At 40.1% G+C, this 27,523-nt stretch overlaps 1 protein-coding gene across 1 annotated transcript in view; it reads left to right on the plus strand.

The window, feature by feature from the left end:
• The window catches only part of ank2 (ankyrin 2), a 94,782-nt gene that overhangs the window by 5,186 nt on the left and 62,073 nt on the right, over positions 1 to 27,523 (plus strand). Inside the window, exons 2-11 of the mRNA XM_022747803.1 lie at positions 1,667 to 1,768; positions 9,214 to 9,312; positions 12,198 to 12,296; positions 12,517 to 12,615; positions 14,167 to 14,352; positions 20,398 to 20,421; positions 22,072 to 22,080; positions 22,675 to 22,773; positions 25,926 to 26,024; positions 26,648 to 26,746. Coding sequence (XP_022603524.1) covers positions 1,667 to 1,768; positions 9,214 to 9,312; positions 12,198 to 12,296; positions 12,517 to 12,615; positions 14,167 to 14,352; positions 20,398 to 20,421; positions 22,072 to 22,080; positions 22,675 to 22,773; positions 25,926 to 26,024; positions 26,648 to 26,746 — 915 coding nt within the window. The remainder of the gene's footprint in view (positions 1 to 1,666; positions 1,769 to 9,213; positions 9,313 to 12,197; positions 12,297 to 12,516; positions 12,616 to 14,166; positions 14,353 to 20,397; positions 20,422 to 22,071; positions 22,081 to 22,674; positions 22,774 to 25,925; positions 26,025 to 26,647; positions 26,747 to 27,523) is intronic.

Below are 27,523 nucleotides of genomic sequence, written 5' to 3' on the forward strand. Positions count from 1 at the left end.
CGAAGGGAAAGAGACCAAAACTTCAGATTTAATTTCTGTCAATACTGAAAGGCTTTCTTCATCTATCTCACTTCCTTGACCTCACTTCTTTTCTTGTCCTGTCCTAATCAATATTTGACTGCACTCCCTCTCATTCATTCTCTTTCACCTTCACATCGGCAGTTCTGATTCATCAGCGCATGTGTTTGTTTCCCTTACATTTTGGAGAAAATAAACCTGATATAAACTTTGGTCATTGGACTGAAGTTTTATGGCTGACAGTTTTCATTCTGAACCTCACAGCTTGCTGATGAAAATGACCTTGACAGACAATAAGAGACCATTCCTCAGCTAGAGGTGTCCATGAGCATGATAGTGAGTCCCCACCAGTTCCAGCGTGGTGCTGCAGTGTGTCTGTACGTGACCTCTGACCTCCCTGTGGAAGGAGTAACGCAGTTTGAATGCAGTAAAAATAAGCATCACACAGTGTTTTTCCACAGGAGCAGCAGAGCGCTAGGAGCTTTGAACAAGCTGTGTGTGAGCCAGGATTTAGCTTTAGTGAAGGCACCAAGAGGAAAATGCTGAATCATTCTGCTTCCTTACAGTCCTGGTCTGTTTCCAACTGCAGCTCACTCAGCATCCAAAAACAGACAGGGGACATGTCCTTCCCCAACCAGGGACATACACATTGTTTTGCACTTAGGAAAAGCTACAGTATATGCATATAATGCTTTACTGTGACTTTCGTCTCGATGCCAACGTAGACCTTTAAGAAGACCATTTTTCCATTATACAGAATTAAAACATGTTGGCTGCATAAACGTGCATACTGCACTAGACTGAAGATCTAGTGAAGCGTTTTTTCACCATTTGATAAAGAGTGACAAAATAGAAGAAAATAAGTTAAAATAATGACTTAACTCACAAAGCTAAACTAAAAACATCCTTAAAAGAAAATACTGTAGGTACAAACCTCAAATTAGAAGCATAAGCACTGAATGGTCTGTCACCAGATTTTCATTGAGATGTGACCTGAGAAATCTGTCAGCTTGATAAACTGGTACATGTTGAAGCTGGGGTGAGACAATCAAAATATTTTTAGCCCAGGAGCAAAGCCTTAAAGATAATTCTGGTTGATTTTTTAGATGATATTTCTATCTTTGCTCTGATTTACCGACGTTTGTGTGACATCTTGTGACATCCAGAGTTTGAGATCTTTGATTTTTCAGTTTGAACAGTGAATCTTAAGGTGTCATGCTATCAGGAGAAGTTATGTATTGTCTGCATATGTCCGTTGCTTGTGCTTGCTGATGATAGAAAAGAGCAGAAGCATATCTTGATTAAAACAAAGAGGTCCCAGAATGGATCCTTGTGGGACACCGTACCGCAAGTCATATTTACTACAAGTGAAACCAAGAGAAACAGTAAAATTCTCTATGGAAAATAAGATCTGGAGTCTAGTTAATTACAAATTATTTGATGTTGTGTGCATCGCCTTCATGAACAGACTTTAATAGAACAGATATTTTTAACTATGAACTTTCATTTTCAAAACATGGCTCATTCAGGCAAAGTTGCTAAATAATGTGATTACCATTCTGTTTGACAGCCAGTGACAAAATGTGAATGTAGTTTGGATGTGATGTTGATTCATTTTGAAAATGTGTTTCCTCCCTGTCTCCTCTAGTCGGACAGTAACACCAGTTTCCTGCGAGCGGCGAGGGCGGGAAACATTGACAAGGTTTTGGAATATCTGAAAGGGGGTGTGGACATAAGCACCTGCAATCAGGTAGGAGACAGTTCACAACATTACATGCATCTTTCACAACACCCATACACACTCACACTCACACAATTAGGGCTGTACAACATAGACAAAAAATCATATACTGTGTATTTTGGTGGAAGTGGAAACCTTGTAGAGCACAAACTAAAACACAACAACAACAACAACAACAACAACAATGTAGCAACACAAAGAAAATGGGACTTCTCTACAACCCTCAGTACACCAAAATATAAAATCATACAAACTACTATTATTAGGTCGACTTCAATAATTGAATTCGACAAAATTTACTTTATAGAGCGCAGTAGGAATGAGTCCTAAAACCCAGAAGTGCAGATTGATTTTTTGAATGTGGTTTTGGTCAAATTTGGTCAGACTGAAATAAGGTCTATGGTTAACACAAGCTCAAGATATTTTCAGGTTTTATTCATGGCATAAAATACATCAGTAAATACTAGTCCAGATTTCTTGAAGCTTTTACTGTCTGTTAAAAAGGACGGTTGCTAACAAGTGTCTAAATGAGACTACAGAGGTTGTCAGGGACATTAAACGTCATTATGTTGAACATGAAAACCGATCGACTCACCAGTCCACCTTTACAGCTTCGTGTTTATACAAATGGTCACTAACTTTGTCAGAGGAAAGGCTTTTGTAGAAGAGGTCAGAGCTAAATCAACCAGGGTGATGATAACTTCAACTTCTTTAGCTGTTAAATGTTGCACTATGTTCCACGGCTGCTCTGTGACTGTGTCTGTGTGCTGTTTGCTGCTCAGCAGGTAGAGGACAGGTTATTTATGAGAGCAGAAGTTGCTGTAAATCCAACAATGAACTGTGGGGTTGTCACTTTGTGTAGCGCATGTCACATTACATATGGTCATTACATCCATTTTTGTTGTAAATAAAATTGTGCAGCTTCAACTTACAGTACCTTTTAAGTCCAATGTTTTTGCTAACTTTATAGCATACACTGTGTTGAGTGATAGTTAGCTTCATTCTAATGTCTCATAAGGACAACATTAGCATTATTAGTTCATGTTGTCCACCTCTAATCTGCACACACACATTTTGTATTATTATTATTATCATATGAAAAGGGCTCCACATTCCTGTAGGGGAATGTTTGACCAGAGAGAGTTTCTTTATTTAGGTTTAGTCATTATCTTGTCTCCTCTAAGTCCATTAGCATTCCAGACATGGACAAAGAGGGGCAGTGAAAGCTGATAGGATGTAAACAGTTCTCTGCTGGCAATGAGCAGCCCGATAAACAAAAGTCACATGGAGTGGAAATCTAACATTTGCCTATGGCACTCTTTTTTTTATCAACTGATGTGCGATATGCGATCACTTGTGCCCCTGATGATATTTTGGGCTCCTTTGTTTGCACGTGTTTCTCTCCAGCTTTGTGTCACAGACAAGTACATATTCAGCAAAGTTTTGAAAAGCTGGGAAACAAAATGCAAATGAGGTGTTACTCAGCTGGGTAAAAGTGAAAAGGTAGTATAAATAACAATCACAAACAATTGGATTGATTGTCATAAGTAGTTTCAATATCTCTATTTCTTGATATTTGAATCTTCAAGATTTTGAAACCACATCACACCTGAATAAACTGACTGAACTGCATCCACTGAGGACGAAGGAAGTCCTTTTATTCGTTTTGTTGTTTGTTTTTGCCCAATCCATGTTTCCATGGACCATCCTCAAAACAAGTGACATTTCTGAACGGCTATATAATGTCAGTTATTTCTTATTATTACAGACGGGAGATAGTGTCTGTGTGTGAGTGATAATGGCCTTTGATGGCCAGATGCTTAGCAGATATTTGTTTCATCAATCATTTAGTTAGCAAATAAATTGAGATGCATGGGTAATGTCTGTCCACTGGAGACACATTTCAGGTTTCTATCCAATTTTCAACTTTGGTGCTAAGATTCATATTTGTCAACTGCTATCAACAGTCCAAAGGAAAAAAAATTTTGAGTGTGAAAATTCTTCAAAAAAAAATCATCCGTGTCAGTGAATGGAAGTGAAATGTTCATTAATCAGGTGTGTATTTATAGGATTTCAGACCAGAAATCAGTGATCAATGATGATAATCACAGTTGTTGAGGGCACTTTAAAGGTTGTGTCGGCCCACCACCAACATGAAACATGGCACCTCTGTAGAGAGTGATGTCAGACAAGTGGTTAAATGGTAACTGATGCTCGACCATGAGAGCACCTTGAGATTCAAAAGACCATGAAATCAGTCAAAAGTCGACACCAATGGGACCTAAATGACTCCATTACAGTGATGGAGTACTAGCACTGGTCTGACTGGTTGGAGTAAATCCTTTTTGCTACCGAGGGGACTTTCCTGTTTCCAACTAGCTATGAGCAGTTATTCTTTGGAAGGACTCCTTCCCTTTTAACTTTGGTGGACGGGTGGTGCATGATGAAGGGGTTAGTGGCTTCCTGAAGGTGAATGGAGGGCACAGTGGAGGGGGTGTACAAAGATAAATAGAGCCCTGAGGGTTTTGGGAGGTTGTGTGTTTTAAAGTGATGTCTGCTTATGTTTCATATTAAACAGTATCAAAACACAGGTTTCTGCCTATGTTAGTTGACATTGTGAGTAATCAACATGCAGTATATTTATGATACTTCTAGTAATACTTCCGCTCCAAAAAAAAAAGAAAAAGAACTCCTCCCTGACCACATGGAGAGAATATTCTTCATTACACTTCTTCTCTGTTGTTGTCCTCTGGGACAAAAGACAGGACCTCGTTCATCTGGGCTGTCTGATAGTCACAGCTGAAAAATAGCTGTGTGCTGTTTTATGGGAGAACAGTGACAGGTGCAACTTCAAACAGACTGTTTGAAGCTTGTTGTGAGATGAAGTACTGTGTAACAGACACAAGGGAATGGGGGGGGGTTGAATATATGTTTTCCCCTCTTGCTCCATAGGCAACCTACATTTTCTTCACATGCTTTTCAATAAGGTATTATCTTCACAGATGATAGCTAGATAGCTAGAAAGATAATGGCCCAATTTTCACTTCCTGCTACAAAGCTCTGATTGGTTGAATGTGCAGGGGAGAAACGCACACCGCCAGAACTGTTTGAATCACTGAATAAGATGCACTTGTCTGATGTCTGGAACCAGAACCAGGTTATCGAGTTCCATCACTAAAGAAGAACATTAAAAAATCTGTTAGCGCATCACAAAAAGCCAGAGCACAGCTTAATGAGATTAAAGTCTATGAAACATCCACAGAGAATTATCTACACTCAAACAGATGTATGTCGGATCAGTCAGCGAACTGTGACCAGTGTTTGGATGATGACATGATACTCAACTACTCTATAACTAAGGTGTTATACAATACACAGATATATTTATTGGCTTTAAATATATCAAGTGGTGATTTTGGTGGATAGTTCAGGAGAAACCTGGAAGAATAGTTTCCAGGATTTTCTATCTTAAAAGTCAAAAGCAATGAGCAACCAGTGTGTTTATCCAGTCAGGTACAAGGTGCTCCATGTTGATGTCTGACTGAAGGAGATAACTGTCAATAGTATTACACTATTTAGTGTCCTTCTCAAGAAAATACATACTGAGCAAAGTGAAGCTTATTTCAAAAACCAGCACCATCGCTCAACAAAAACATTGGTACTGGACAGTGTTCAAGGACAGGGCTTTTTACCATAACATTATTTCTTTCTACAACAGCTCTCAACTACAGCAGAGGTAAGGCTGCTCTAAGATTTTGATTAAAGCCAATAAACTATGGGCAAGATTAGGAAATGGTTGTGGTTACTGCAAGGGTTAGAGTGAGGGTCAGACATGCTACTATGATGGGGTTCAGTCTGCTTCTGAATATCTATATATGCAGTTTACTATACCCCGTTAACTACGGTGGCTCTTAAGGCCCTTAAGAAAACACATGCAAAAAGACAAAACACAAACACATTCAGAAAACATCTTCATCAATTTGACAAAACAGGTGTTTCCAGGGGACACTAAAAATTGATTAAGCTGCTGGGACGCAGCTGCTTTGTGACTTTTGAAGTTAGAAGCATGGGAGGGGATGAAGGGGATGATATGCAGCAAAGGGCCACTGGACAGACTCGAACCCAGGTCTCTGCGGTAAGGAGTATGCCTCCATGCTACTGTACCAGGTGAGCCATGGTGCACCCACTCATCACTTTTTAGTGTCCCCTGGAACACTTTTGTTGTGTTGTGAGTATTTGCAACTCATGTGTTGTCAAATTGATGAAGATGTTTTCTGAAGTTGCGTTTTGTCTATGAGCATGTATTTTCTGAAGTTGCAGTGTGTTGAGCTCTCAGGGCTACTGTAGTTAAATCTCTTTTACAACATCCAAAATTATAAGTCTCCGTGTTGTGTAGAAGACAATGTTGAAGTAACAGCTGGCAGTTGACTGATTGACTCTAATGAAGAGACTCAGACAGCTCCTCGTTTCACTGACCTATTTTTATTGAAACAAGCACTTCAGGATATGGGGGATAACAGCTGGTCTCAATAAAACTACTCAGTCTGACAGAAAAATCATAATCAAAGCAAACTTCAAACACTAACGATTGAACTGCAAATAAATAAATGATATGGCCAACAGTCTAACTCTAATCAGGATCAGACATTTCCATTATGAATAATATAAAGACACAACTGCTAAAGATAAATGAATAAACATGGATAATCGTGTAAGTCAATATAATGACGTTCTCCCTCAGACTGGATGAACATTTATATATTCATATCTATAGATGTTCATTTAACAGTCACACACTCACCTGGGGGATGCAAGCCCAGTCTGACTTGTTCCCCCGGTAATGCACTTTATATAGCTACATCGTTACCATGGATACTGTGTTGCCTAGCACTAAATATGAAATATAGAATAACCTCATGAAAATATAAAAATGACACAAATATATACACAACAAACAAACAAAGATAAAATAAAATAAACTAATTGTAATTCTATATAAAATGATTTCACTATTAGATTTAGTAACCATTTAAAGCGTGAATTATTTTTATTATTTTATTATTTTTATGTAACATGCCATTATACATGTGTACATGAGGCCCTTCCGTCACGCAGGTTTTCACAGCCTTACATTCCAAACCCAGGGCATAAAGGATTTACTGAACATTGGCATTGAACATACAGTAAATCATGAAGTGCAAGTATAATTCATTGGTGAAATGCCATGGCCTCAGAATACAGTGGGAAAGATGACTTGTCCATTTGAAATAGACAAGCTGTGAAGACTTGGTTTTCTACTTTTCCAGTGAAAATAAAAACCCAAACCACAGGGCACCTTCAGTAAACACAATAAAGTGCTCACTTTTCTGTTCTTTTAACTACTACTTTAAATCAAGCCATTGTACCAACACAGTGGCTGAGTAATGGCTGACACAAGATCAGCTGAAAGGCAGGTGTATGAACATGTCAACTGATCCAAAAACAGCAGGAATACATACTCTGCTCTGCTGTGGGGCAGATGCCTCATGCCATCTATGGAACACCTCAGGGCAATGAGAACTCAAGCACAGTCAGATGATTCTAGGACAAGCATTCAGTCTCTTTGGGATCCCACAGGGTGCCTCTGTAGGGACCCTCGGAGTCCAGTGGGATCACAGCCTCAGGGGGCTGTGTGATGAGGGTTAGTCTGGCAGTGGAGAGGAAATTACTTATCGACTCAGCGGCTCTTTTTAAACTGCAGCCTGATGTTCGGACAGCTGAAAGGTTATTGAATCAGTGGTGGGTCACTTGAAGGAGGAAAGGGGGGAACAACTAACCCTACATTCACCCCTACACTCAACTCCTCAAAGGCATGAAGGAAGAGGGGAGGCTGTGAATGGAGCAACGCTTTGTTTGGCTGTCAGATCTATTTCTCCACTTTTATTCTGTTATGAAAGCTGCACAGAGAGCAGGAATAATGCTGTTGAAGATCTCTTAGACAGGAATCATTTGCTGCACAACAGCTTATGTCGAAATATAATTAACCCAGGAAGGATTTTTGGTTAATTAAGTTAAGTTAAGTTAAGTTAATTAATCTGAAGAGTTGTATTATGACTGTAGATAGAAAGAAAAATCTTACCCTGTAGCATTCAGGCGTCATGGTGATCAAGTTGGAAACTTAGTGGGGGGACATATAGGTTTTATAATTTGCTTAGAAACATCAATCGCCAAACTATGAGGGTGTTAAGCTGACTTGGGAAAAAGATCTTGGAATATCCCTTCACAAGGAAGTTTGGAGGAAGGTGGTAAAATCTTGGTTCTCCACGATTTGGAATTATGGACCCCATCAGACATGTCAAGGTTGTGGCTTTAATGTATTAATAACATACTAGAGACAGATTCATTGTGAATCCAGCATTGTGCATCTTGAGTATTTTGTCGCCGGAAGTGAATCTGCGCTCAATGGTGTGTCTCTCGATGGATGAACATGAAGTGTAAAGTTGATCTTTAATAGCCTGTTTCATTTCTTTTTTCTCAGTACTTTATATTTGAAATGTGTGAATCTTTTATGTGTTTACTTTGCATACTTAACAAAGCAATAGAGATTTAATCACACTAAGAACCTCATAAGGTGATAAAATGTCAAATATTGTGTTTTCAACTTTTTTGCACCCCCTAGTGGCAAAAAACAATGCATTAAAATATTGGTTATTTTTACTTCATTTATGAAAGCAAACTAAAGCTGAAATGTCCCTCCATATTCAATCTGAGTCTTCCAGAAGTACCTTGGAAACCTTTTTCAGTCTTTTGATTGTACAAAAACACACTTCCCTTTGCCGGTTACTGTTTCTGAGTTTTCCAGCGTCTTGTCTCTCAGAGCAAGCTCTGCCCATCTACTCCCTGCCAACCAATCAGCACATGACACTTTACAGCCCAAAACAGATAGAGGTAATGACTGATTTACAACTTGAAACTTCAAATATCACTCTGTACCTCTAAGAAGCCTGTATCCTGCTGAGAAGTTGGCCATTTGCATGAATTAGTCCCACAACTTTGTTCAAAATATTTCTGGTTCTTGTGGTATTTTAGAATGAATCTTCATATATATTTATTGTTGTAGCCGTCACAGATCAATATCAAGACAGCCATATTTGAGTTCACAGCACCTCAGAGTGGGAAAAAAGAGGATGTTCATTTGACTTGCACACACACACAACACACACAACTATTTTTATCTTCATACCCAGGACTGGCTCTCCTCCACAACAGCATAACATGGCACAACATTGAAGCCAAGTTTAACAGCCAGCTTTGATATTTCAGTCTGTCCCCCCACATGTAAGAGTGAAGGACAGAAAGGCAGGCTCAGAAAGTTATGGACCTGGAGGAGGAGGTAAATCCTTCACTGTCCTCTTGGATCTGTCTTAATGCTTTGTCATTTGGTCCCTAACCTTTCCTCCCTCATCTCTCTCCAGAATGGTCTTAATGCATTGCACCTGGCAGCCAAGGAGGGCCACGTGGATCTGGTCCAGGAACTGCTGGACAGAGGAGCGGCGGTGGATTCAGCCACAAAGGTAAGACACAGTATCTCATCAAGGAAGAGTCACTTAAGGAGGGAGCAAAGTGAGGTTCATCCACACATCCTGGCAAAATAGGTGGTTCTAAAAGCTAGCCAGGCAGTAACACACTAAACCTAGTCAGTCATAACTGTGTCCACCATAGTTATTCTCTGTCATTTTATCTAAGTGTCCATGGCATGTACACTACTTTGATTAATTATAGCTGTGTGACTCTACACCTCTACGTTCTACCTTTCTAACCCTAACCACTATTGAACAGAAAAAGAGTTAGCAAGGACACAGCCAATAGCTCATAAAGCTAAGTGCCTTGCTAACTGTCATTTGGCAAGCTAGCTAGCTTTTCTGGTTGCTAATCAGACAATAGGTTAACACAGTTTAATCAAGTTTATGTGTCTCATAAATGTTCGCAAACTGTGTTTGTTTTGTTTATATTCCAGCAGTGAATGATATAAAAGTGGATGATGCAACACAGCTAATAATGATAGCTTAGCTCTTGACTCTCCAGCTCTCCATTCCCTCACGTCAGCACGGTCACAGCCATTTCCTGTTTGTTTCCTATTGGTCAGAGGTGCACTTGGCAGGAAAATGAAAATGTTTTTCTTTCCTTCTTTAAACATGCTTTCAGACATAGAAATTTCAGAAGAAAGAATTAGCTTATAATATGTAAAAACATTTAATGGCAGTTGTAACTAAAGCCCCTTTTATACAGTTCAAGGCAGGAATGTTGCGCCTTTGTTCAAACAAAGCCAGCATAAGAAGGTTCTCCTTAGTGGTGATATAGCAGGAACTCTGTTTCAAAGGGACTGAAGATATCTGAACCAACCCTCAGCTTCTGATCTTCTGTCCTCACACTTTGTGGTAACGAGGTCAGGATCTATACATGACAGTTCAACCAGCTCCATGACCATTGAACTTTCTTGAGAGAGTCTAACACCTGCCACTGACACCTGACACTTGACAGGCACTTAGTCTCCTTACTTACTCCCTACTTAGTCTACTCTCCTAGACCACTCAGTGTAGGTGCTCTGAATTCTGTATGGCTGTTGGATATACATTGTAAGAATTTAGCTCTTGTTTTTATCCACAGTGATTTTTGATGTGACCATGATTCTGCTATGGAATATAGCATGACCATCCTTTTTGAGAAGACCAGCTCCAGGTTTAGGACTGACATCATTCACTGAGAAAAACAAGCTTCTACAGATGAACTCAGTGTAGGAATAGAGCTGAGGAGCAAGTTGAGCACTAAAGAAAAGTGATATGGATAGTGGAGTAGTAAACATAGAGCAATGCAGATCATTCCAACTCCTGCAATTAGAGAAGGTCCAGACTGTTTACTGAGTAAGGCTCCAGTGACTCTTGTTTATGTCGCTCCAAAATGCAACTACATGTACAGTGGTAAGAGCAAGTCAGTGAACCTTTTAGAGCTTCCTGTTTTTCTGCATTAACTTGTCATAAAAACTGATCTGATCAAATGTAGACAAACACAGTGCCTCTAAGCTAATAGCACACGATTATGGATTTAATAACCTCCATTGGCTCCAATAACCTGAAACCAACTCTTCCGCTAGCTGTTGATCAGAGCTGCTCAACATTCAGGAAGTTTGGAAGTTCTTCCTTAAAGAGCTGCCTCAGCTCAGACAGATCGTCAGGATGTCTGGTGTGAGCAGCACAGCATCTCTACTGGATTAAGGTCTGGGCTCTGACTGGACCACTCCAGGAGGTGGATTTACTTAGATGTTTAGGGTCATTGTCCTGCCGCATCAGCAGCTATTCGTGAGCTTCAGTAGATGGACAGACAGCCTGACATTAACCTGGAAGAGACCTTGATGAACTTGGGAATTTAGTGATGTTTTTTGGAGACCAGTAGCTTCCTCTGTGGTGTCCATGACAGTACTCCATGCTCCATGGTCGGTGTATGGTAGACTCATGAACACAGATTTTAACCAGTTCCAAAGATAAACACTTCTCAGCCTTTATTGTTGACATGACTGAGAATCACAGTCACATACTGTCCTCTTCAGTCATGTACAGTAGATTTTTTTAGCAGGTCCTTCCATACAGAGTTTGTGTAGCTAAACATTGTTCACAAACAGCTGAGCTTTATTTCTACAGCTGTGTCCCAGAGTTTCCAAGACGTCAAATATGTCATTCTATGTATAAGTGCTCACGACAGTGAAGCATTGGTACTAGAACATATAATAAATATATACAGAATTCATACTGTATTTGTGATATTGGATCATATAAAGTGAGTTTTTGTGGCACAGGCATCTTAAGGGAACACTTAGTAGTCACCCAGAGGTATAAGTTCAGCTCTCTCTTTGTACTAAACACAGTATTAGGCTTGGACTGATATTTAATAATATCAAATATTATGATATTTCCTGCCATATGCAATATCTTTCATACAAAAAGAATGTCAGTTTTGCAGTTTTGCGGTCTGCTCTGCCTGCTGAGTCTGACCTTCATTTCACTGCTTAGCTTGCTGCACATATTACCTTGGCATGTGACAAGCAATAATATCACACATATACTGTATATACATATATATATATATATATGTATATATATGTATATGTATGTGTATATATTTGTACTGTATCAACATATTAAATTTTGGATATCACCCCGAGCCTAAACAGTATCGCAATACATTTGCAGCCATTTGACAGTTAATTTGAGATTGGACGATTAGTGACAGATTGATTACAATACTCAATTACTCATTATTGCAACTGGACTGTTTACAATTCACGGATACAGATCTTTTAATGAGGTTAGGTCATAATGAAAACTGCTGATAAGAAGTGTGGAGCATTGTATTTTAGAAATCAGCCCTATTTCTAATTGTTCTTTCATGTTTTCTATTAATCCAGAAAGGAAACACAGCACTTCACATATCCTCCCTCGCTGGTCAGGCTGAAGTGGTGAAGATCCTGGTCAAGCGAGGAGCTGACATCAACGCACAGTCTCAGGTGAGCCTCTGAGGTCTGCGGCTGGAGGTGTTCAATGCTCTCATCCTCTTCAAAGTCACTGACAATAGCGCCTCTCGGATTACTCAGCATTAATATCCATGGAGAGAGAGCCATGGTTTTATTTGGGGTTGTGTTCTGTGGATGATGAGTGGGTGTTTAAGATTTTTTTCATTACCAGTAGTTTATCCATTAACCTGATGTACTTGCCTGTGTGCTGTAGAATGGATTCACTCCTTTGTACATGGCCGCTCAGGAGAATCACCTGGATGTGGTGCGATACCTTCTGGAGAATGGAGGCAACCAGAGCACTGCTACAGAGGTGAGATGACCTCATTGGACTGTACCATGTCCTCATGTATACAGTATACTGTGTCACTGGCAAATTATTGATTAAAAGCTCTGTAAATGATTGTCACTGCCACTGGATGTCCCACTAGACCAACAACATCTCAGACCCAAACTAACGCTTCATTGGCCACAAACGCCCTCCCCTCTCTTCACATTCTCCATCAGCAAGGTGTTATGAAGCTCAGTGAAACTGTCCACAAAACACATAACAAGACACTCAATAAAGTTACTGTGAACATGACAGCCACCAAAAACAACCTAACTACAACCATTAGCCCACGCTAGCATTTTCTGTGGTATGCTCCACAGCAATTCTGACATTTAGCCTGCTAGCGATAGCAACATTTGTTGACTATATTTATAATAGTGGTAACAGCAAGTTAGCTAACGTTATCATGTCTACTGTAGCCGTCACTAATGAAAAAAGACATGTAACATTATGACCCATCAAGTTACTGACACATGGAGAAGGAAAAACTGTTCTGAGTCAAGCTGGACCCTTTAGCAGCTCGTAGGGTTCTCCTCTCAGTAAAACCAGACCAGTATTGGCTCCATGGTTGGACAGGGAAAGAAATTCAACCCCGGATTCATCCGCTGGGACCAGCTGCATGAATGACACTGACAGAGTAGGTAAAAACCACCAGCTGAGGGGGATACCAGCTTGTAGTCCCCATGTCCAGTCCTCCTGTGCTCTGGTCTCATCTCTTTCTTTGTCTGAGGCCTTTTCAGATGAAAAAAGTGTTTTCTTCCATGGAGGAAACACTGCAGGGTTATCACCTGAATGCTGTGTACTGCACTGAGCCAATGTTTATTTAACAGGAGGGACTCACATGCACTAACATGCACGTGCTACCAGACCAGCTACCAACACAAAGAACAGCAAGGCTCAGATTACATCACACAAAGAGGGGGGTGTGACTTTGTTCTCTGTGCAGGACGCCATTACTTCACTATATCTTTACATGAAAAATAGTTGCCTGCTGCTGTGTTATTATTTAAAATTTATTTATTTATAATTTATTCATTTACAGAACATTAAATTAGCACTAAATACAAAGTAGATATGAGGGTAGATATGATGGGAATGTCATCATTTTGCAGTCATGTCATTGTAATTCATTCTCTGGGGACATGAATGTTAGTACCAAATTTCATGACAGTGTTTGTCTAGACACAAAGTGGTGTGGCCCTTTGAGCCCTGCCACAAGGCAAGGCTAAAGAAAAGATGAATTTACCAAATCAGCTGTTTTAGGACAGGCAATTCTACCCCTATCTATTGTTTTTTACCCAGCCGTCATTAGTGAATGTATTTGTTCTTGGAATTATTTGACATTTGGCCATTATTTGAATAACAGTTTCTATTTGACAATTTAATGTATCAGCAGTCATGTAATATATTTCATCCAAACATGTCAGATGTTTGAAGTTACTGCTTTTTACTGAATAATCCTGGATTAAGGATTTCTTGAAAACGATATGTTGCTAATCCTGGAACTTCTCTTTCATGTCTTGCCTCATCCAGGATGGCTTCACTCCTTTGGCCATCGCCCTCCAGCAGGGCCACAACCAAGTGGTTTCTATCTTACTGGAGAACGATACTAAAGGCAAGGTCCGCTTGCCCGCCCTGCACATCGCCGCCCGCAAGGACGATACCAAGTCAGCCGCCCTGCTCCTCCAGAACGACCACAACGCTGACGTCCAGTCTAAAGTATGCCCATAGCACTGTTTGACTCAGAGGGGGCTGGCATGTGTGGAAATTAAGCTAATGTGATGCTATGTGTTTGTGTCAGTGTGTCCATACTGAGGTTATTCCAGCTAAATGAAGTTTGTGGGAGTTTGTCCGGCTCTAGTGCATTTGGCTAAATAGCATCCGTTGATATTTGAGGTGCAGAATGAAGAAGTTAAAGTCTTGAAAACCAGTCGCTTTCTGGTTTCTTTGGATTTTGGCTTCGCTAACACTGGGGTTCACACAGTTTGTCCAATAAGTGTCTTTGAAAGGAGACAACTCGTTTATATCTGCTATTGAAATGTGATTTGAATAAGTTATTCTATTGATCAACAATCTGATCTCCATTATAACAGGCTCTCATTATGCAAAGAGGGCGGGTAGGTGGAAAGCTGGCAACAACAATTACATGGAAGGTGATGTTACCGTACGATAGTGTGGATTTGGTGGTGATGACATTGTGATGAGGTTTATATCCACTCTATGATCTGGCGGCCAACAGCAACGACATTCTTGCCTGCCCAGGGTCTTGATGTTTCCATTCACTAATGTAATGTGTGGGAAAACATTTTACCAATGGTTATGATTGTTCTAAATACAGTGGTGACTGAATCTGAATTGCTAAGGTTACAGTTTGTGGTATCAAATTTCTACCCACAGAGACAAGTCATCTGCTTTCTGTTCCAGTGTTGTTACCCCTTTTGGTACTAGATATCTGATTGGGTGGTCTTATTGGTCCCAGAGCATCATTAGTATCTGGATGGAACAAAAATATCAGGCCTGAGAAGTAGACTGGATTCAGAGGAACTTGACATTTTTTATAGGCCACCATTGATCCGTTTTACTGTATACATAGTTGGAGCTAGATTAGCTCAGCTTTACTCAACATTGTCTCAACATTTTAAATACATTGTAAGTCATATTCAGTCCTATAAGGAGTTTTGGGGGGATGTACTGTGATACTGGATGGCAAACACATGATCAGGATTTAGGAAGTTTAGGATTTCATGAAAAGTGGCTTCTAGTGTCCCGGTAGCAAATAATGCCTGTTTCTAGGCAAGGACAGTTTATTTATATAGCACCACTGAGACACAAGGTGATTCAAAGTTCTTCACAGAGGCATGGTAATACATTACAAATGAGACATTAACATGACATTAAATTGCTTTTAAAAGACAACACAAACAGGGCAGCTCTATAAGTAGCAGGACGTCATTACAGTTCTACAAAACCTCTTAGAGGGGATGCCAGGGTGAATAATTGGGTCAACAAAGCGTGTGACTTTGACTCAGGAGTCCACAGTTTGCATTCTGTATCCTAGCAACAGCCCAGAGGTATTCAGTACATGTTTGAATAAATCTCTCAGCTTAACTGAATATGCTAAATTATTGTTGTCACTGACAGAATCAGTAGCTTTCATCTTCTTTCATCTCAGCTGTGACACACTCGACTTACAGTAGTGGAAAATCATTAGGTGATACCTCTATTGTTAATGAGCATTTGCTTGTACAGGTTTACTTATTGGTTGGACTGTAACAACAAAGCCAGCCCTATAAATGCAAATGTCTATGACTGACTGACTGACTGATAGAGTTGACTTATCAAGTTACAGCATTGGTCAGCCGAATGCCATGTGACTGAGTCATGAAGTTACACCATTAGTTGGCCTGCCGACTGTTGGAGTTTCACCATTGGCTGTTGCCCTTTCAGAATGAATTGGCACAAATAGTTTCTATCAGGGGACGTTTATGCAGTGATTCCAACTTTACAAGCTGATAGTGAAACCAGCTGATACTAGACTGAAACCAGCTGACACTAGACTGAAACCAGTTGATACTAGACTGAAACCAGCTGACACTAGACTAAAACCAGCTGATACTAGACTGAAACCAGCTGATAATAGACTGAAAGCAGCTGATACTAGACTGAAACCAGCTAACACTAGACTAAAACCAGCTGATACTAGACTGAAACCAGCTGACACAAGACTGAAACCAGCTGACACTAGACTGAAACCAGCTGATAATAGACTGAAACCAGCTGATACCAGACTGAAACCTGCTGACACTAGACTGAAACAAGCTGATAATAGACTGAAAGCAGCTGATACTAGACTGAAACCAACTGATAATAGACTGAAATCAGCTGACACTAGACTAAAACCAGCTGATACAAGACTGACACCAACTGACATGAGACTGAAACCAGCTGATACCAGACTAACACCAGCTGACACAAGACTGAAACTAGCTGACACTAGACTGAAACCAGCTGATACCAGACTGAAACCAGCTGACACTTGACGGAAACCAGCTGATACTTGGCAGAATTCAAATACGAAGTGATGATGTCAGTTGTTTACAGTGGTTCCTGAACAGTTTTCAACTACGTCCTCAGTTTCACACATTGACATCCGTGGTCCAGCCAGACACCAGGTCTTAAACTTGTGTTGTTGACTGAAGTCAATGAAAAAGTTACACAGTTTGAAGCAGGAACAGACTGAGCTTCTGACTGAACTGAAGACAATCAGAAATGCTATGAGTGATGAGGCAGTCTATTAACTTAGAAAATGATTTGAAACAGCAAAGTGACTTTAAACCATGACCTTTATCTTCCCTAGAACTTAAACAAGCAGTTTCATTTGACAGGTCAGGGTCATGACCTGGGTTTGTTTTCCTGATGAGTTAACTTTGTGTTCTTGTGAGGGGCAGAGACAGGAAGTAGCAGTTCCTTGTTATAGCACCACAAAACCCATACCCGTGTTAGAGAAGAATCTGGGGTGGATGGTAAGGTCAACAAAGCATGTGCAAATTAGTTATGCAGAATCTTTAAGCATCAACATCATCAGTGTCATAGAATGAATCAGTAGTTGTTTAGCAGTGGAGCTCCTCTCACTGGTGACTGACTGTCAGCTCAGCTGTGATGAACGTTAAAGCTTCATAAAACAATAATGATTTGATAACTTCACAATGTTATTAATAGTGATTGCTGATTGTGGTGGTGAGATCACTTAGCTTGGAAAAAAAATGGACAAACTGTATTCTATTATTGTGGAAGAGGCATCAGGCAAGAGGGGATGGAAATTCACTATTTAATTCTCTTAACACCAGACTGTCTCTGGTCAGTCCTGTCAGATGGAGGTGGTATGACAGATTTGTCATTGTACAACACTGATAACGTGTTTAGTTTTTTCTTATTCAGATAAAATATTAATACCAATCACAGCAGGTGTAAATAGGGTCCCAGGAAACAAATGTATGATTTAGTGTAGACTGAAGAGTACTAACTTGTGGTGATGTACTTTTGTACCTGTGTATCATGTGTTTGTGTTTCCATCAGTCTGTGTCTTTCTTCCTCTCTCTCTCATTCAGTGTGTCTGTGCCTGCCACGTCACTGCTGGTCCTGCAACTAACTGGGTCTCTCCCTCTTTTTCCTTTCTCTCTTTAAATGCTACCACTCACACACTTCCCCCCATCACCCCCTCCTACCGCGCCGTGCTGGTGTCTAAGTGTAGCACTGTCCACTGCATGGAGTGTGCCACTGTCTGCAGGTTGAATGGTGATGATATCTAAGGCTGCATGCAACCACAGAAGGGGGCGGGGTTGTTTTTACTGTTGTTTGAAGGGATGGGAGGGGTTTGAACTGATAATAATCCGGTATTGGTTAAAACTCACAATTACCTGTCAAGGAGCAAATGTTTTCAGTTGTGACTGTTTCTCTGATATCGGATAATGGCTTTAAGTGACGTGGCTGGAGTGAATCCAATGAAGACGAACTCCATTTACTGCACCACACCTGCCTGAATGTTAATACTTCTGCAGGAGCTGCAGTGTATTTTAACATGCTGCCAGTTATGTCCATATGTAACTAAACTAGCGTATATGCATGCATTTAGTATAATACCATATTTGATTCAGCTGTTGTGGTGCAGCTCCGCTCAATATGACTCACAAGGAAGGCCCACAGGAGAACTGCTATAAATGGCCGCATGTACAGTCACGCTCACACACATGTAACACATACACACACATTAAACACATGTTGCCCTCACACAAGGGCACAGCTCTAATCAAACACCTTGGGAAAACTTGGGTTATCTGAAACGTTCTGCTTACATAACTGCTCACTAAACAGGTTCCTTTTGAAAACTGCAGCTGTCAGAGTTTTCTCTTGTGGTCAGCTGAGACACTGTTCAATAAATTTAGATCCTTTAAGCGATAGTGATAACTTATTACAGCAAGGGTCTTGTTTTTGTAGTTTTAGCTATTAATCCCATTAGTACAAAACTGTACTAACCATGTTAATTGGGTAAAAAAAGGCACGTTCAGGTTGTAAACAAACTCCTCAGTTAGCTGAACTTATTTGGAGGAGAAAATGAGGTAAACAATAAAGTGTTACCTTTCAACTGTCATGTGTTTGCTAAAGTTTTGCACACACACAAACCATTTTCCTGTTTTTAGATAATTTAGATAATAAGATGCTAAACTGCCCCTGACACTGAAACTAAGATTAGTAGCTACAGGGTTATCATTACTGTTAGAACCACAGACTGTAAATAAAGATGGATGTAGCCTCCGTGACATCACCCTAAGGTTTCTGAAGGGTGGTTCTGAAGCTCAAGCTGTGTTCAGGGACCACATCCTTCTGAGGATGCAGTCTATGATGGCTATGAAGGGCCACACTTTCGTAGGAAGGTGTGGCCCTTCGTAGCTGTCGTAGACCTCAAAGTCTAAACTGAAATGAGACAGTCTGGTGTACGGAGGATTTTCGCTGTGCGTCACTAGCTGTTCCCGCTCTTATTGTTATGTGGCTCTTGTCTTCTAGCAGCTTTCTAAAAAAGAAAAAAATTGAGGTTTTAAGGCCCGTGGTTTTAACGGTTGTACCATTAGCTGTTGAATTGAGCTGAAACCCAATACTTACATTTAACAGTGTAATCCTCAGGCTCTCTGTCAGTGTTGTTTTCTTTCATTACTGGGGCACAATGAATCTTGGGATAGGTTGGGCCATGAAGGATCCACCTGCTCAGGAAAAGGACACAAAGAGCCTTTGAAAAGGGTCACGCAGCTGTGATGCATTCTGTCTTCAAATACAGCCTCTGGAGGATGTGGCCCCTGAATTGGGACACATGCTTCTGAGTGAGCTGCTCCACTGTTGCCATTTTGTTAGTGTCTGACTCCGCCCCTAACTCCCAGCTAATCCAAAAATGGACAGAGAGGAGGAGTGTGGGTGGAGCTAAGACTTGGGTGCATCCCCGTTTGTGGAATCACACCCTCAGCCAAATGTCACTCAAAGAGGACATGCCCTCATTTATATATAACTTTAAGTTTAAATATAATGTGAACAGGTGAGTTATATAAACAGTTATTAGCTGTCATACCAGGCCAAGTAAAGGTGTAACTCCAAAACCCCTGAGTGTACTGAATGGAACAAGGGTTTATTTTGCTCCTTATGAGTTCAACTTTTCATGTGTCACTTCTTTCACATTCTGAGAGTTTGACAGACAGTTTGACCAATAAAAATACATTTTTCACTAAAACATCAAAGACTGACTAGATTGCTCATTCAATGGCAACAGTGTATACTTTCATCAGTACCTTTAAACTTGTTGCCACTTGAAATGCATTGTGCAGTTTTGTAGTTAATTTAGGCCAATCCACTTAAAATTATTATTGATCATAGATGATGAAGATGATCATGAAAATATCACTTTGGCTTCTGGGAAGCTGTAATGAGGATTTTTCACTATTCTTCAACACTTTTGACCAAATAATAAATCGCAAAATCAAATAACAGATGAACTGATAATAAACAATAGTTGCTGTCCTCCAGGACCCTTTTCTGTGTGACAGATTTCACCTGTGTGTGAACTTAGCTGCGCTGGCAGGACACATTAAACGGGAGTGACACACCCCAGCCACGTTGCTTGCCAGCTTAGTATCTGACTGTGTAGCTGCCTCTGAGCTGCTGATACAGTGTCATACAAGCCTGACTTAACTGATGTTTCCCTCCTCATTCCTCCTGCTACAGATGATGGTCAATAGGACTACTGAGGTATACCAATGCTCCTTTAACTCTCTACAGATTCACTATACAGTACCATCTCTTTGTCTTTGTCTTCTCTTCCACTGTTTATTTCTCTCACTTCCACAGCACTGCATGGTGTAAATAAAGAATCATTTGGTTCATTTTACACTTCCCACAATTTCTGTTAGTTTGGTAGTATAAGAAGCCACCATGCACGGCTGATAGGAATGGCCACACCACTGCCATGTGTCCTGCATTCAGGCACTGCACACCATCTGCTGTAGTTGTTGGCTATGGATTTTATTATTCATACTCTGTTTGCATTTTCATTCTTTCTTTTCAGTTTGTATTCATTTTTGTTACCGGCTCTTTTTTTCATATTTGATTCTCAGTTCATTTACAAATATCTCTAAACAACATCTTTATTGAGATGTACGGTTTATTGATTTATTTTAAATGATTACATTTTCCTCCTGTAAGGTTTTGATTTGATGAATACTATGCTGATGCATCTTTGGAACAGCTACGAATGTATATTGTCTATGGGTCTGTCTTGTAATCTGTTGTACTGCATGACTTCTAGAGATACACTATGAACTACTTACTTGAAAACAGCATTGGTTAAATGACTGCAAATATTACAATATATTGTTCCACATTTGTGGAAGTCCAGCACTGCCAACAGAAAAATGAAAACATTTAATCAAATTTAAATATTTTTTGTTTTTATTTTTATAGATACTATAAAATGCATTATTACTTCCAAAATGAATACTTTTTATGAATAATTTTCAGTATTCTCCAAAGCATAAATGAAAATTTAAGTTTTGTTTTCATTTTCAAATCAGCAGACAATGTACAATTTATGTAATCTTGCAAAAAGCAAACTGGATTCTGACATTTGAAAAAATGTGCATGTTTTTTTTGTTTTTTTTACCAAGTTGAATTTTATTTCCTCTCAGAGGTGATGGTTGACTTTGTCAGATTTCGCAAAAGAGGCCCAGGGAATCATTCCATTATAAAAATGGCCATTAAACACAGCAATAATCGTTTGATTGAGCTAAAATGAAAATATAATCCGAATTCATCTTTACAATCCCATTTTTCGGTTTAGATTCAACATTGTCCGCCATTTTGAAAAATTTAGATTAATAGTAACAGTGTTCTGTTTTGGAGTAAACTGAAAATTTCCTGTCAGTGGAATATTTTCTTTTTCTTTTTCTTTTTGGCAGTAATTGTGCATGTTTAAACATGATAATTGAAATGCAAATAATTTCTTTTCTGCCATACATAATGAAAATACAAATTTAAATTAATTAAATTATTTCATTTTAATATTGGCAACTCTGGTTTTCCATACTTAACAGCTTCCTAAACAAGTATTTCAAATGCATGCATTTCTATGAAAGATTTGTAACTTACTGGACTATAACTTTAGCTCTTTTACAACTACAAACAATGCTAATCATTAACAGCATGGGAAGCTCATAATGTGTTTAAAATACTAAGCTGCTTGGCCAAAGATTTGGCATTGAATAGCATGTTGCATCCATGCTGCCTTAATTTGCACCATTCTAAGCTTTTGACTGTGTAAAGTTTGAAACCATCACGTTAGCCACTGTATTCTTCACACTTTTGTAAACGACTTTTTCACATTAAATCGGACCACACTTACAGAACGGCAAGGTAAGGCAAGAATTTCACAACTACTCCAACCTGCTCTGCAATCTCTAACTTTTCTCATATATTTCTCATTGCTAACTCTAAGACTTTATGACATACAGTTAACATAGTGCAATGTGGTGATGGGAACTCTTCCCCACTCGTTATGTATCACTCTATGATTTTACTATCATTTGATTTTGGGTATCTGATATTGTTTGTCCATCTTCATGTCAATCTCTGTGTGTGTATTTCTCTTTGTTCTGCTTTTGTTTTGGTCTTTTTCATTTTGGTTTTTGAAGCCAAAGGTTTTCTTTCATTTTTGTTTCTGTGGTTGAAAACTTGCATGGAGGTGATGTGACGAGTGTGTTTTGGGGTTGTATGTGTGGGTGCTTCATATACTGACTTGAATATTTTCAAAATTATTTTTTTCCCGTGACTTTTACATTTTCCTTTTTTTCAGTTTACCTTTTGTTTACCTGTGATGCTTGATGCAACTGCTGCATGCTGGGAAGACTCAAGGTCAAGAGGCGCGGGTCAAAGTTTAAGGACATGAAGTAAAAATCTGACCTCTGTCCTCCTCTCTGTGTGTCTGTCTGTTTCCTGTCTGTCTTTCAGAGTGGATTCACCCCTCTGCATATCGCTGCCCACTACGGGAATGTCAACGTGGCCACGCTCCTGTTGAACCGAGGGGCGGCAGTCGACTTCACTGCAAGGGTAGGATACCACACACACACACACACGCACACACACACACACAGTCGTGTTTCCTAACCTTAAAGAGATAGTTGAGGTCATTTGACGTGGGGTTGTGTGAGGTAGTCATGCATAGTCAGTGTGTTACCTGCAGTAGATTAAGATCAGTGCGCTGGCAGTTTAGAGAAGCAGCAGGGAACATGGAACGTTACCAGATCAATGTGCTGCTGTGGGCGGGGCCAGAAGAAAAAAACGTGTTTGACACTTTTAGAAGTTGCCCACCGAAACAATCCAATACCTGTTTCAATGTACACTTCATGTAGAATATTTTCAGCACATATATTCCTATCAAAACAGCACTTTCCTTTGGTGCTACATTTTTCTCGATTGCTGAAATACCATATTCCTATGCACAAGCACACCTACAGCACGCACTGTATTATGCCGCAGGTCAGCTGAGTGAACTCGAAAGAGCTAAACTTCATTCTGTTTACAGGGGATTGTTTCAGTGACTCAGCCATATGTTTGAGCCTCAGTCAGACCCAGACTCAGATGAGGAGTCTGTTGAGACCAGAACCAGAGACTAGCAGACGTATCAGAACGGTTAGCGTAGTTAGCATCTTTTATTTGTTTATGTTGTTTGTTAGCTTGTAACTGACAGTGGCTGACATGGTGTTAGTGGTTGTGCTAATGCTAACTCTCTCTCTCTGTACTGACAAGGCTTCAGGTTTATTTAGCCCCGCCCTCCGTCCCCACAAGTTGACAGGACTGGTTCCTTGGGTTTGTGATGTATGAAACCCTGGCTGTCTGAATCTGTTTTTATGAGACTGTCATTGGTTCTCTGCAGTTTAATGTGGAAACACTCAGTCATGGTGTTGATGATTATTTCTCTCATCATATGACTTGTATTATATAAAAACATCATATGGATGTTAACATGTTTAAACCCTGGATTTTCATCAGAGGGTCTTTAATATAGTTTTAGCTCATTTTTAAACATTGTTGACAACTTCATTTGGGTAGTGAACAACTTGAAGCAATTTTATATTTAGCTCAGGTTTTTGTACTTTCATGTGTTGTCACATTGGTGAAGATTTTTTCTTTTCTTAAATGTGCTGGGCTCTCGTGGGCACCAGGACAAATCTGCTGATGTACTTTTGAGTCAGCAAATCTGAAGTCTGAGTCCTCGTCTACCCCCACCCACCCCGCTGTTGTCCTTTTGTCCCGAGCCTCATCACTGTGTGTGGGCTCAAGATCTACAAGCGCTCACATGCACACAAAGAAAACCCTCTTCTTGCAGGGCCTCCTCTTTTCATGGATCAACACATAACACAGAGTTTTTAACTGAGGCAAATGGCTTTGAAAAGGCCAGGCTTCGTTTGTAGACAGGGTGTCTGACCAAATACCAAACCTTCCCCACAGTCCAAAACGCTAACTTTCATTTATGGTCAGACCTTTTCCACTGTGAGTTCTATTCCTTTATCAGCATCATCCAGAAAATGAATTCAGATGTCCTATTTTTAACCATGCAAACAATGTGGATAAGAATAGCACTTTTTGTACTTTGCAACAAAAATAAATAAATAACACACACACATTTGTACTTGTCTGACTGGAAAGGAAGCTGCAGAGATTTAAAATCCCACGTGGTTAAAAGGTTTGAGAGAATGTGCTCCTTTATCTATGCAGACCAGATACCATCCTACAGAGATGATCAGACTGTACTGTTCCAAAGTGACAGTATGGATCAAACAAGGCTTCTTCAGCAGGTGCAGGTCAAATGGATTTGGACAAAATGTTACAAAAAATACCCGATGCAGAATTAAAAAGAACAAGACAACATTAAAAATGTGTTCAAAATGTGAAAGAAGCTAGTTCCATGTCTCTGCTGTTCAATGATGTAGATGTTATCTCTGCAACACAAACAGAACATGTTTAGTCTCAAACACAAGGAGTAAAATGTTACAATTCACCTCATAGTCTTGGTTAGTTATAACAGAAACGGGCACACACACACACACACACACACACACACACACACACACACACCAATTATGGTAAAAAGTCATATAAGTGTTTCGATATCAACTTTTCGTAACTAAACCAAACCTTATATCCTCCTGTTACATTTCATATGTGTAATGTTGTTACAACTAACCAGGAGCTAGCTAACAGCTAACACTGACAACATGAAACATACATCTACATAGACTCACAATAAACATGAAGTTTGAAGAGTTAAACTACAGACTATCAAAAAAATAAATCAAGTTAAAAAAAAATGTCAAAATTGTTTTTTATTTTTATTTTTTCCGTTGTAATCGGTATGCTGTGATCTGCGGGTGAAAATTAAGAGCCTGCAAAGGATGGCTAATCGAGGAAAGCATACCCCACCCCAGTGTGGTAGTGCGAGGTTGCGTGACGCTGTTTGGATGAAGAGTCGGCGCGGTTGTATCTTTATCACACGGCGATGAGACAAGACGATGGGAGTCAGCGAGTATCGGATGGCGTGTGATGGTTTTTGAAACTCCAACAGCACAGATAGCTCACTGGTATATAGTAAAACGGGATCTTTTACGGAGTGGATTATAGTTTGTGAAGGGGGGTGATCCCACGTGCAGTGCCTATGAGGGGCAGGAACGGCCCTAGACATTTGGGAATAACCGCCAGGCACGTCAAGTATAAAATACCATATCGGCTGTTGGTGAAGCGCGAAGTCGCAGGAACGATCTACGCTTCAGTGCGCCACCATTATACACTTTGAAAGTAGCTGGGCTAATGAGCACAACCCGATAATTGCGAAGGTCGTAGGAAGATGTGGCACTAGGAAGGTCGTCGTATGATGCGAAAGACAAGTTTGGTGGTAGTCGCGGGAAAATAGTGGTCGTTTAGTTGCGTTTTATGGCAGATGTCATGTAGTGTACTGGGTTTCTAAGTGTCGCGAGAGCACTAGGGGCAGTCTGGATTGAGGTACTGTGATCGGAGAAACTACAGGACAAAGCTAGCGCACGTAAGATTTGTGTCGGCTTATTATTTTCTTTTAAATATGATTTATTTAATTATGGAATTTCATTTTTATGGATTTGTTTTTTCTGTATATTTAACTTCTATATCAGTAACCTGTGAATGACTGTGTCTAATAAAGATAACATGCATTTCTGTCCTCTCTGCAGAATGGGATTACTCCTCTACATGTGGCCTCCAAGCGTGGCAACACTAATATGGTTCGCCTGTTACTGGACCGTGGCTCTCAGATTGATGCTAAAACGAGGGTGAGTAACACGACAAAGCGCATCTCAGATGAAGCTGCAAGATCTTCTGTCTGAGCTGTAGACTGAATATCATGAAACATGCATCCTCTCCTTCCTTCCACCTCACCTGCTCAAGCCCGTTTTCTCCACTTGGTTGCTATTGGTGATGAAACACAGACCAAATGTTTCTGCTGTTACATTCACACTCACAACGAATGGTCAGCTCATGACTATTCATCTCCATTAGCAACAACAGATGTGAGTATTAACTAGCTGCTGGTGGGTCAGTGGATTAAATTCAGTGTCAATCTGGACTTCCTGACCTCTGCCTGGCGTTATTTTGTCATGTACCAGCATGACACTCGGGTTATTAGCTCTATTTGATTCAGACCCATGCAAACGACACCCAGCCTGGGTCAGTCACTGGCTCCATGTAGATACCTGTCGGTGTTACAGCAGCTGAGGTCAGGAGGTTGAGGTTAAGCCATTGACCTCAAGTTACCTGACTTGGTTAAAGGGACTTCTGCATCAGGTCTAGTTCTTTAGCCTCTAGCCAGATCAGTGTCGGTACATGCTCAATGCTTATGAATAAGTGTGTGTGTGTGTGTGTGTGTGTGTGTGTGTGTGTGTGTGTGTATGTGTAGGATGGTCTCACTCCCCTCCACTGTGCAGCTCGGAGTGGACATGATTCAGCTGTGGAGCTGCTGCTGGAGAGAGGAGCACCCTTACTGGCCAGGACCAAGGTGTGTCACATGTCCATTCACATTTTACTGAATTCATTTCCACCTAGAAGCTGCTCAGATCAGACTGACAGTTATTGTCACTGCTTCATGGTCAAGTCAAGAACTATTTAAAGCAGGGGTCGGCAAGTAAGTTTGGCCTCGGGCAAACTTTTTTCTAATCCATTAGATGGGAGTCAGAACATAATCAAAGGCTAATTTAAGATATTGATAAAGATGTAACTGGAATTTACTTTGTTACTGTTCACATATGTGGTGCTATAGCCTACAGTCAGAGACGGGGGGGCAATCTGGTAAAAAGAACCTATGATAATCTTGTTGGAATCCATGATCGAGCTCATCATCTGCATTCTGTTTCCACTCTCATTTTATTCTGAAAGTCCTGATTGGAAGTTGTGATTCCTATCTTGACTTTCTTGCGCATTTATTTTCTAGGCAAAATCGCTAAAGAGTGACCATGTGGGTAACTCAGACGGAGATCTATTTTAACAACGGAGCTCTATTTTTTAAAATTATATCATCAAAATAATCTGACAGGCCAGATTTTGGGAAATACACATCATCACTGAAAGCAGTTTCTATGTCTCCGATACCATTTCCTTGTTTATGTTTAAAGTATATAGGAGAAATAGAGGTAAATATAAATCATCGTAAATTCAGTTTACGTTGAAGCTATTTATTCATCAACAACATCGTGCTGTTCATATGCAATAGTCAGATTACTGTTGGAACTGTATTCATCAGTTGAATGCTAGCTAACAAAATGCAACATGTGAGTAA

This window comes from Seriola dumerili, unplaced genomic scaffold (genome assembly GCF_002260705.1).
Source record: "Seriola dumerili isolate Sdu_G_001 unplaced genomic scaffold, Sdu_1.0 BDQW01000111.1, whole genome shotgun sequence".
Classification (NCBI taxonomy): domain Eukaryota; kingdom Metazoa; phylum Chordata; class Actinopteri; order Carangiformes; family Carangidae; genus Seriola; species Seriola dumerili.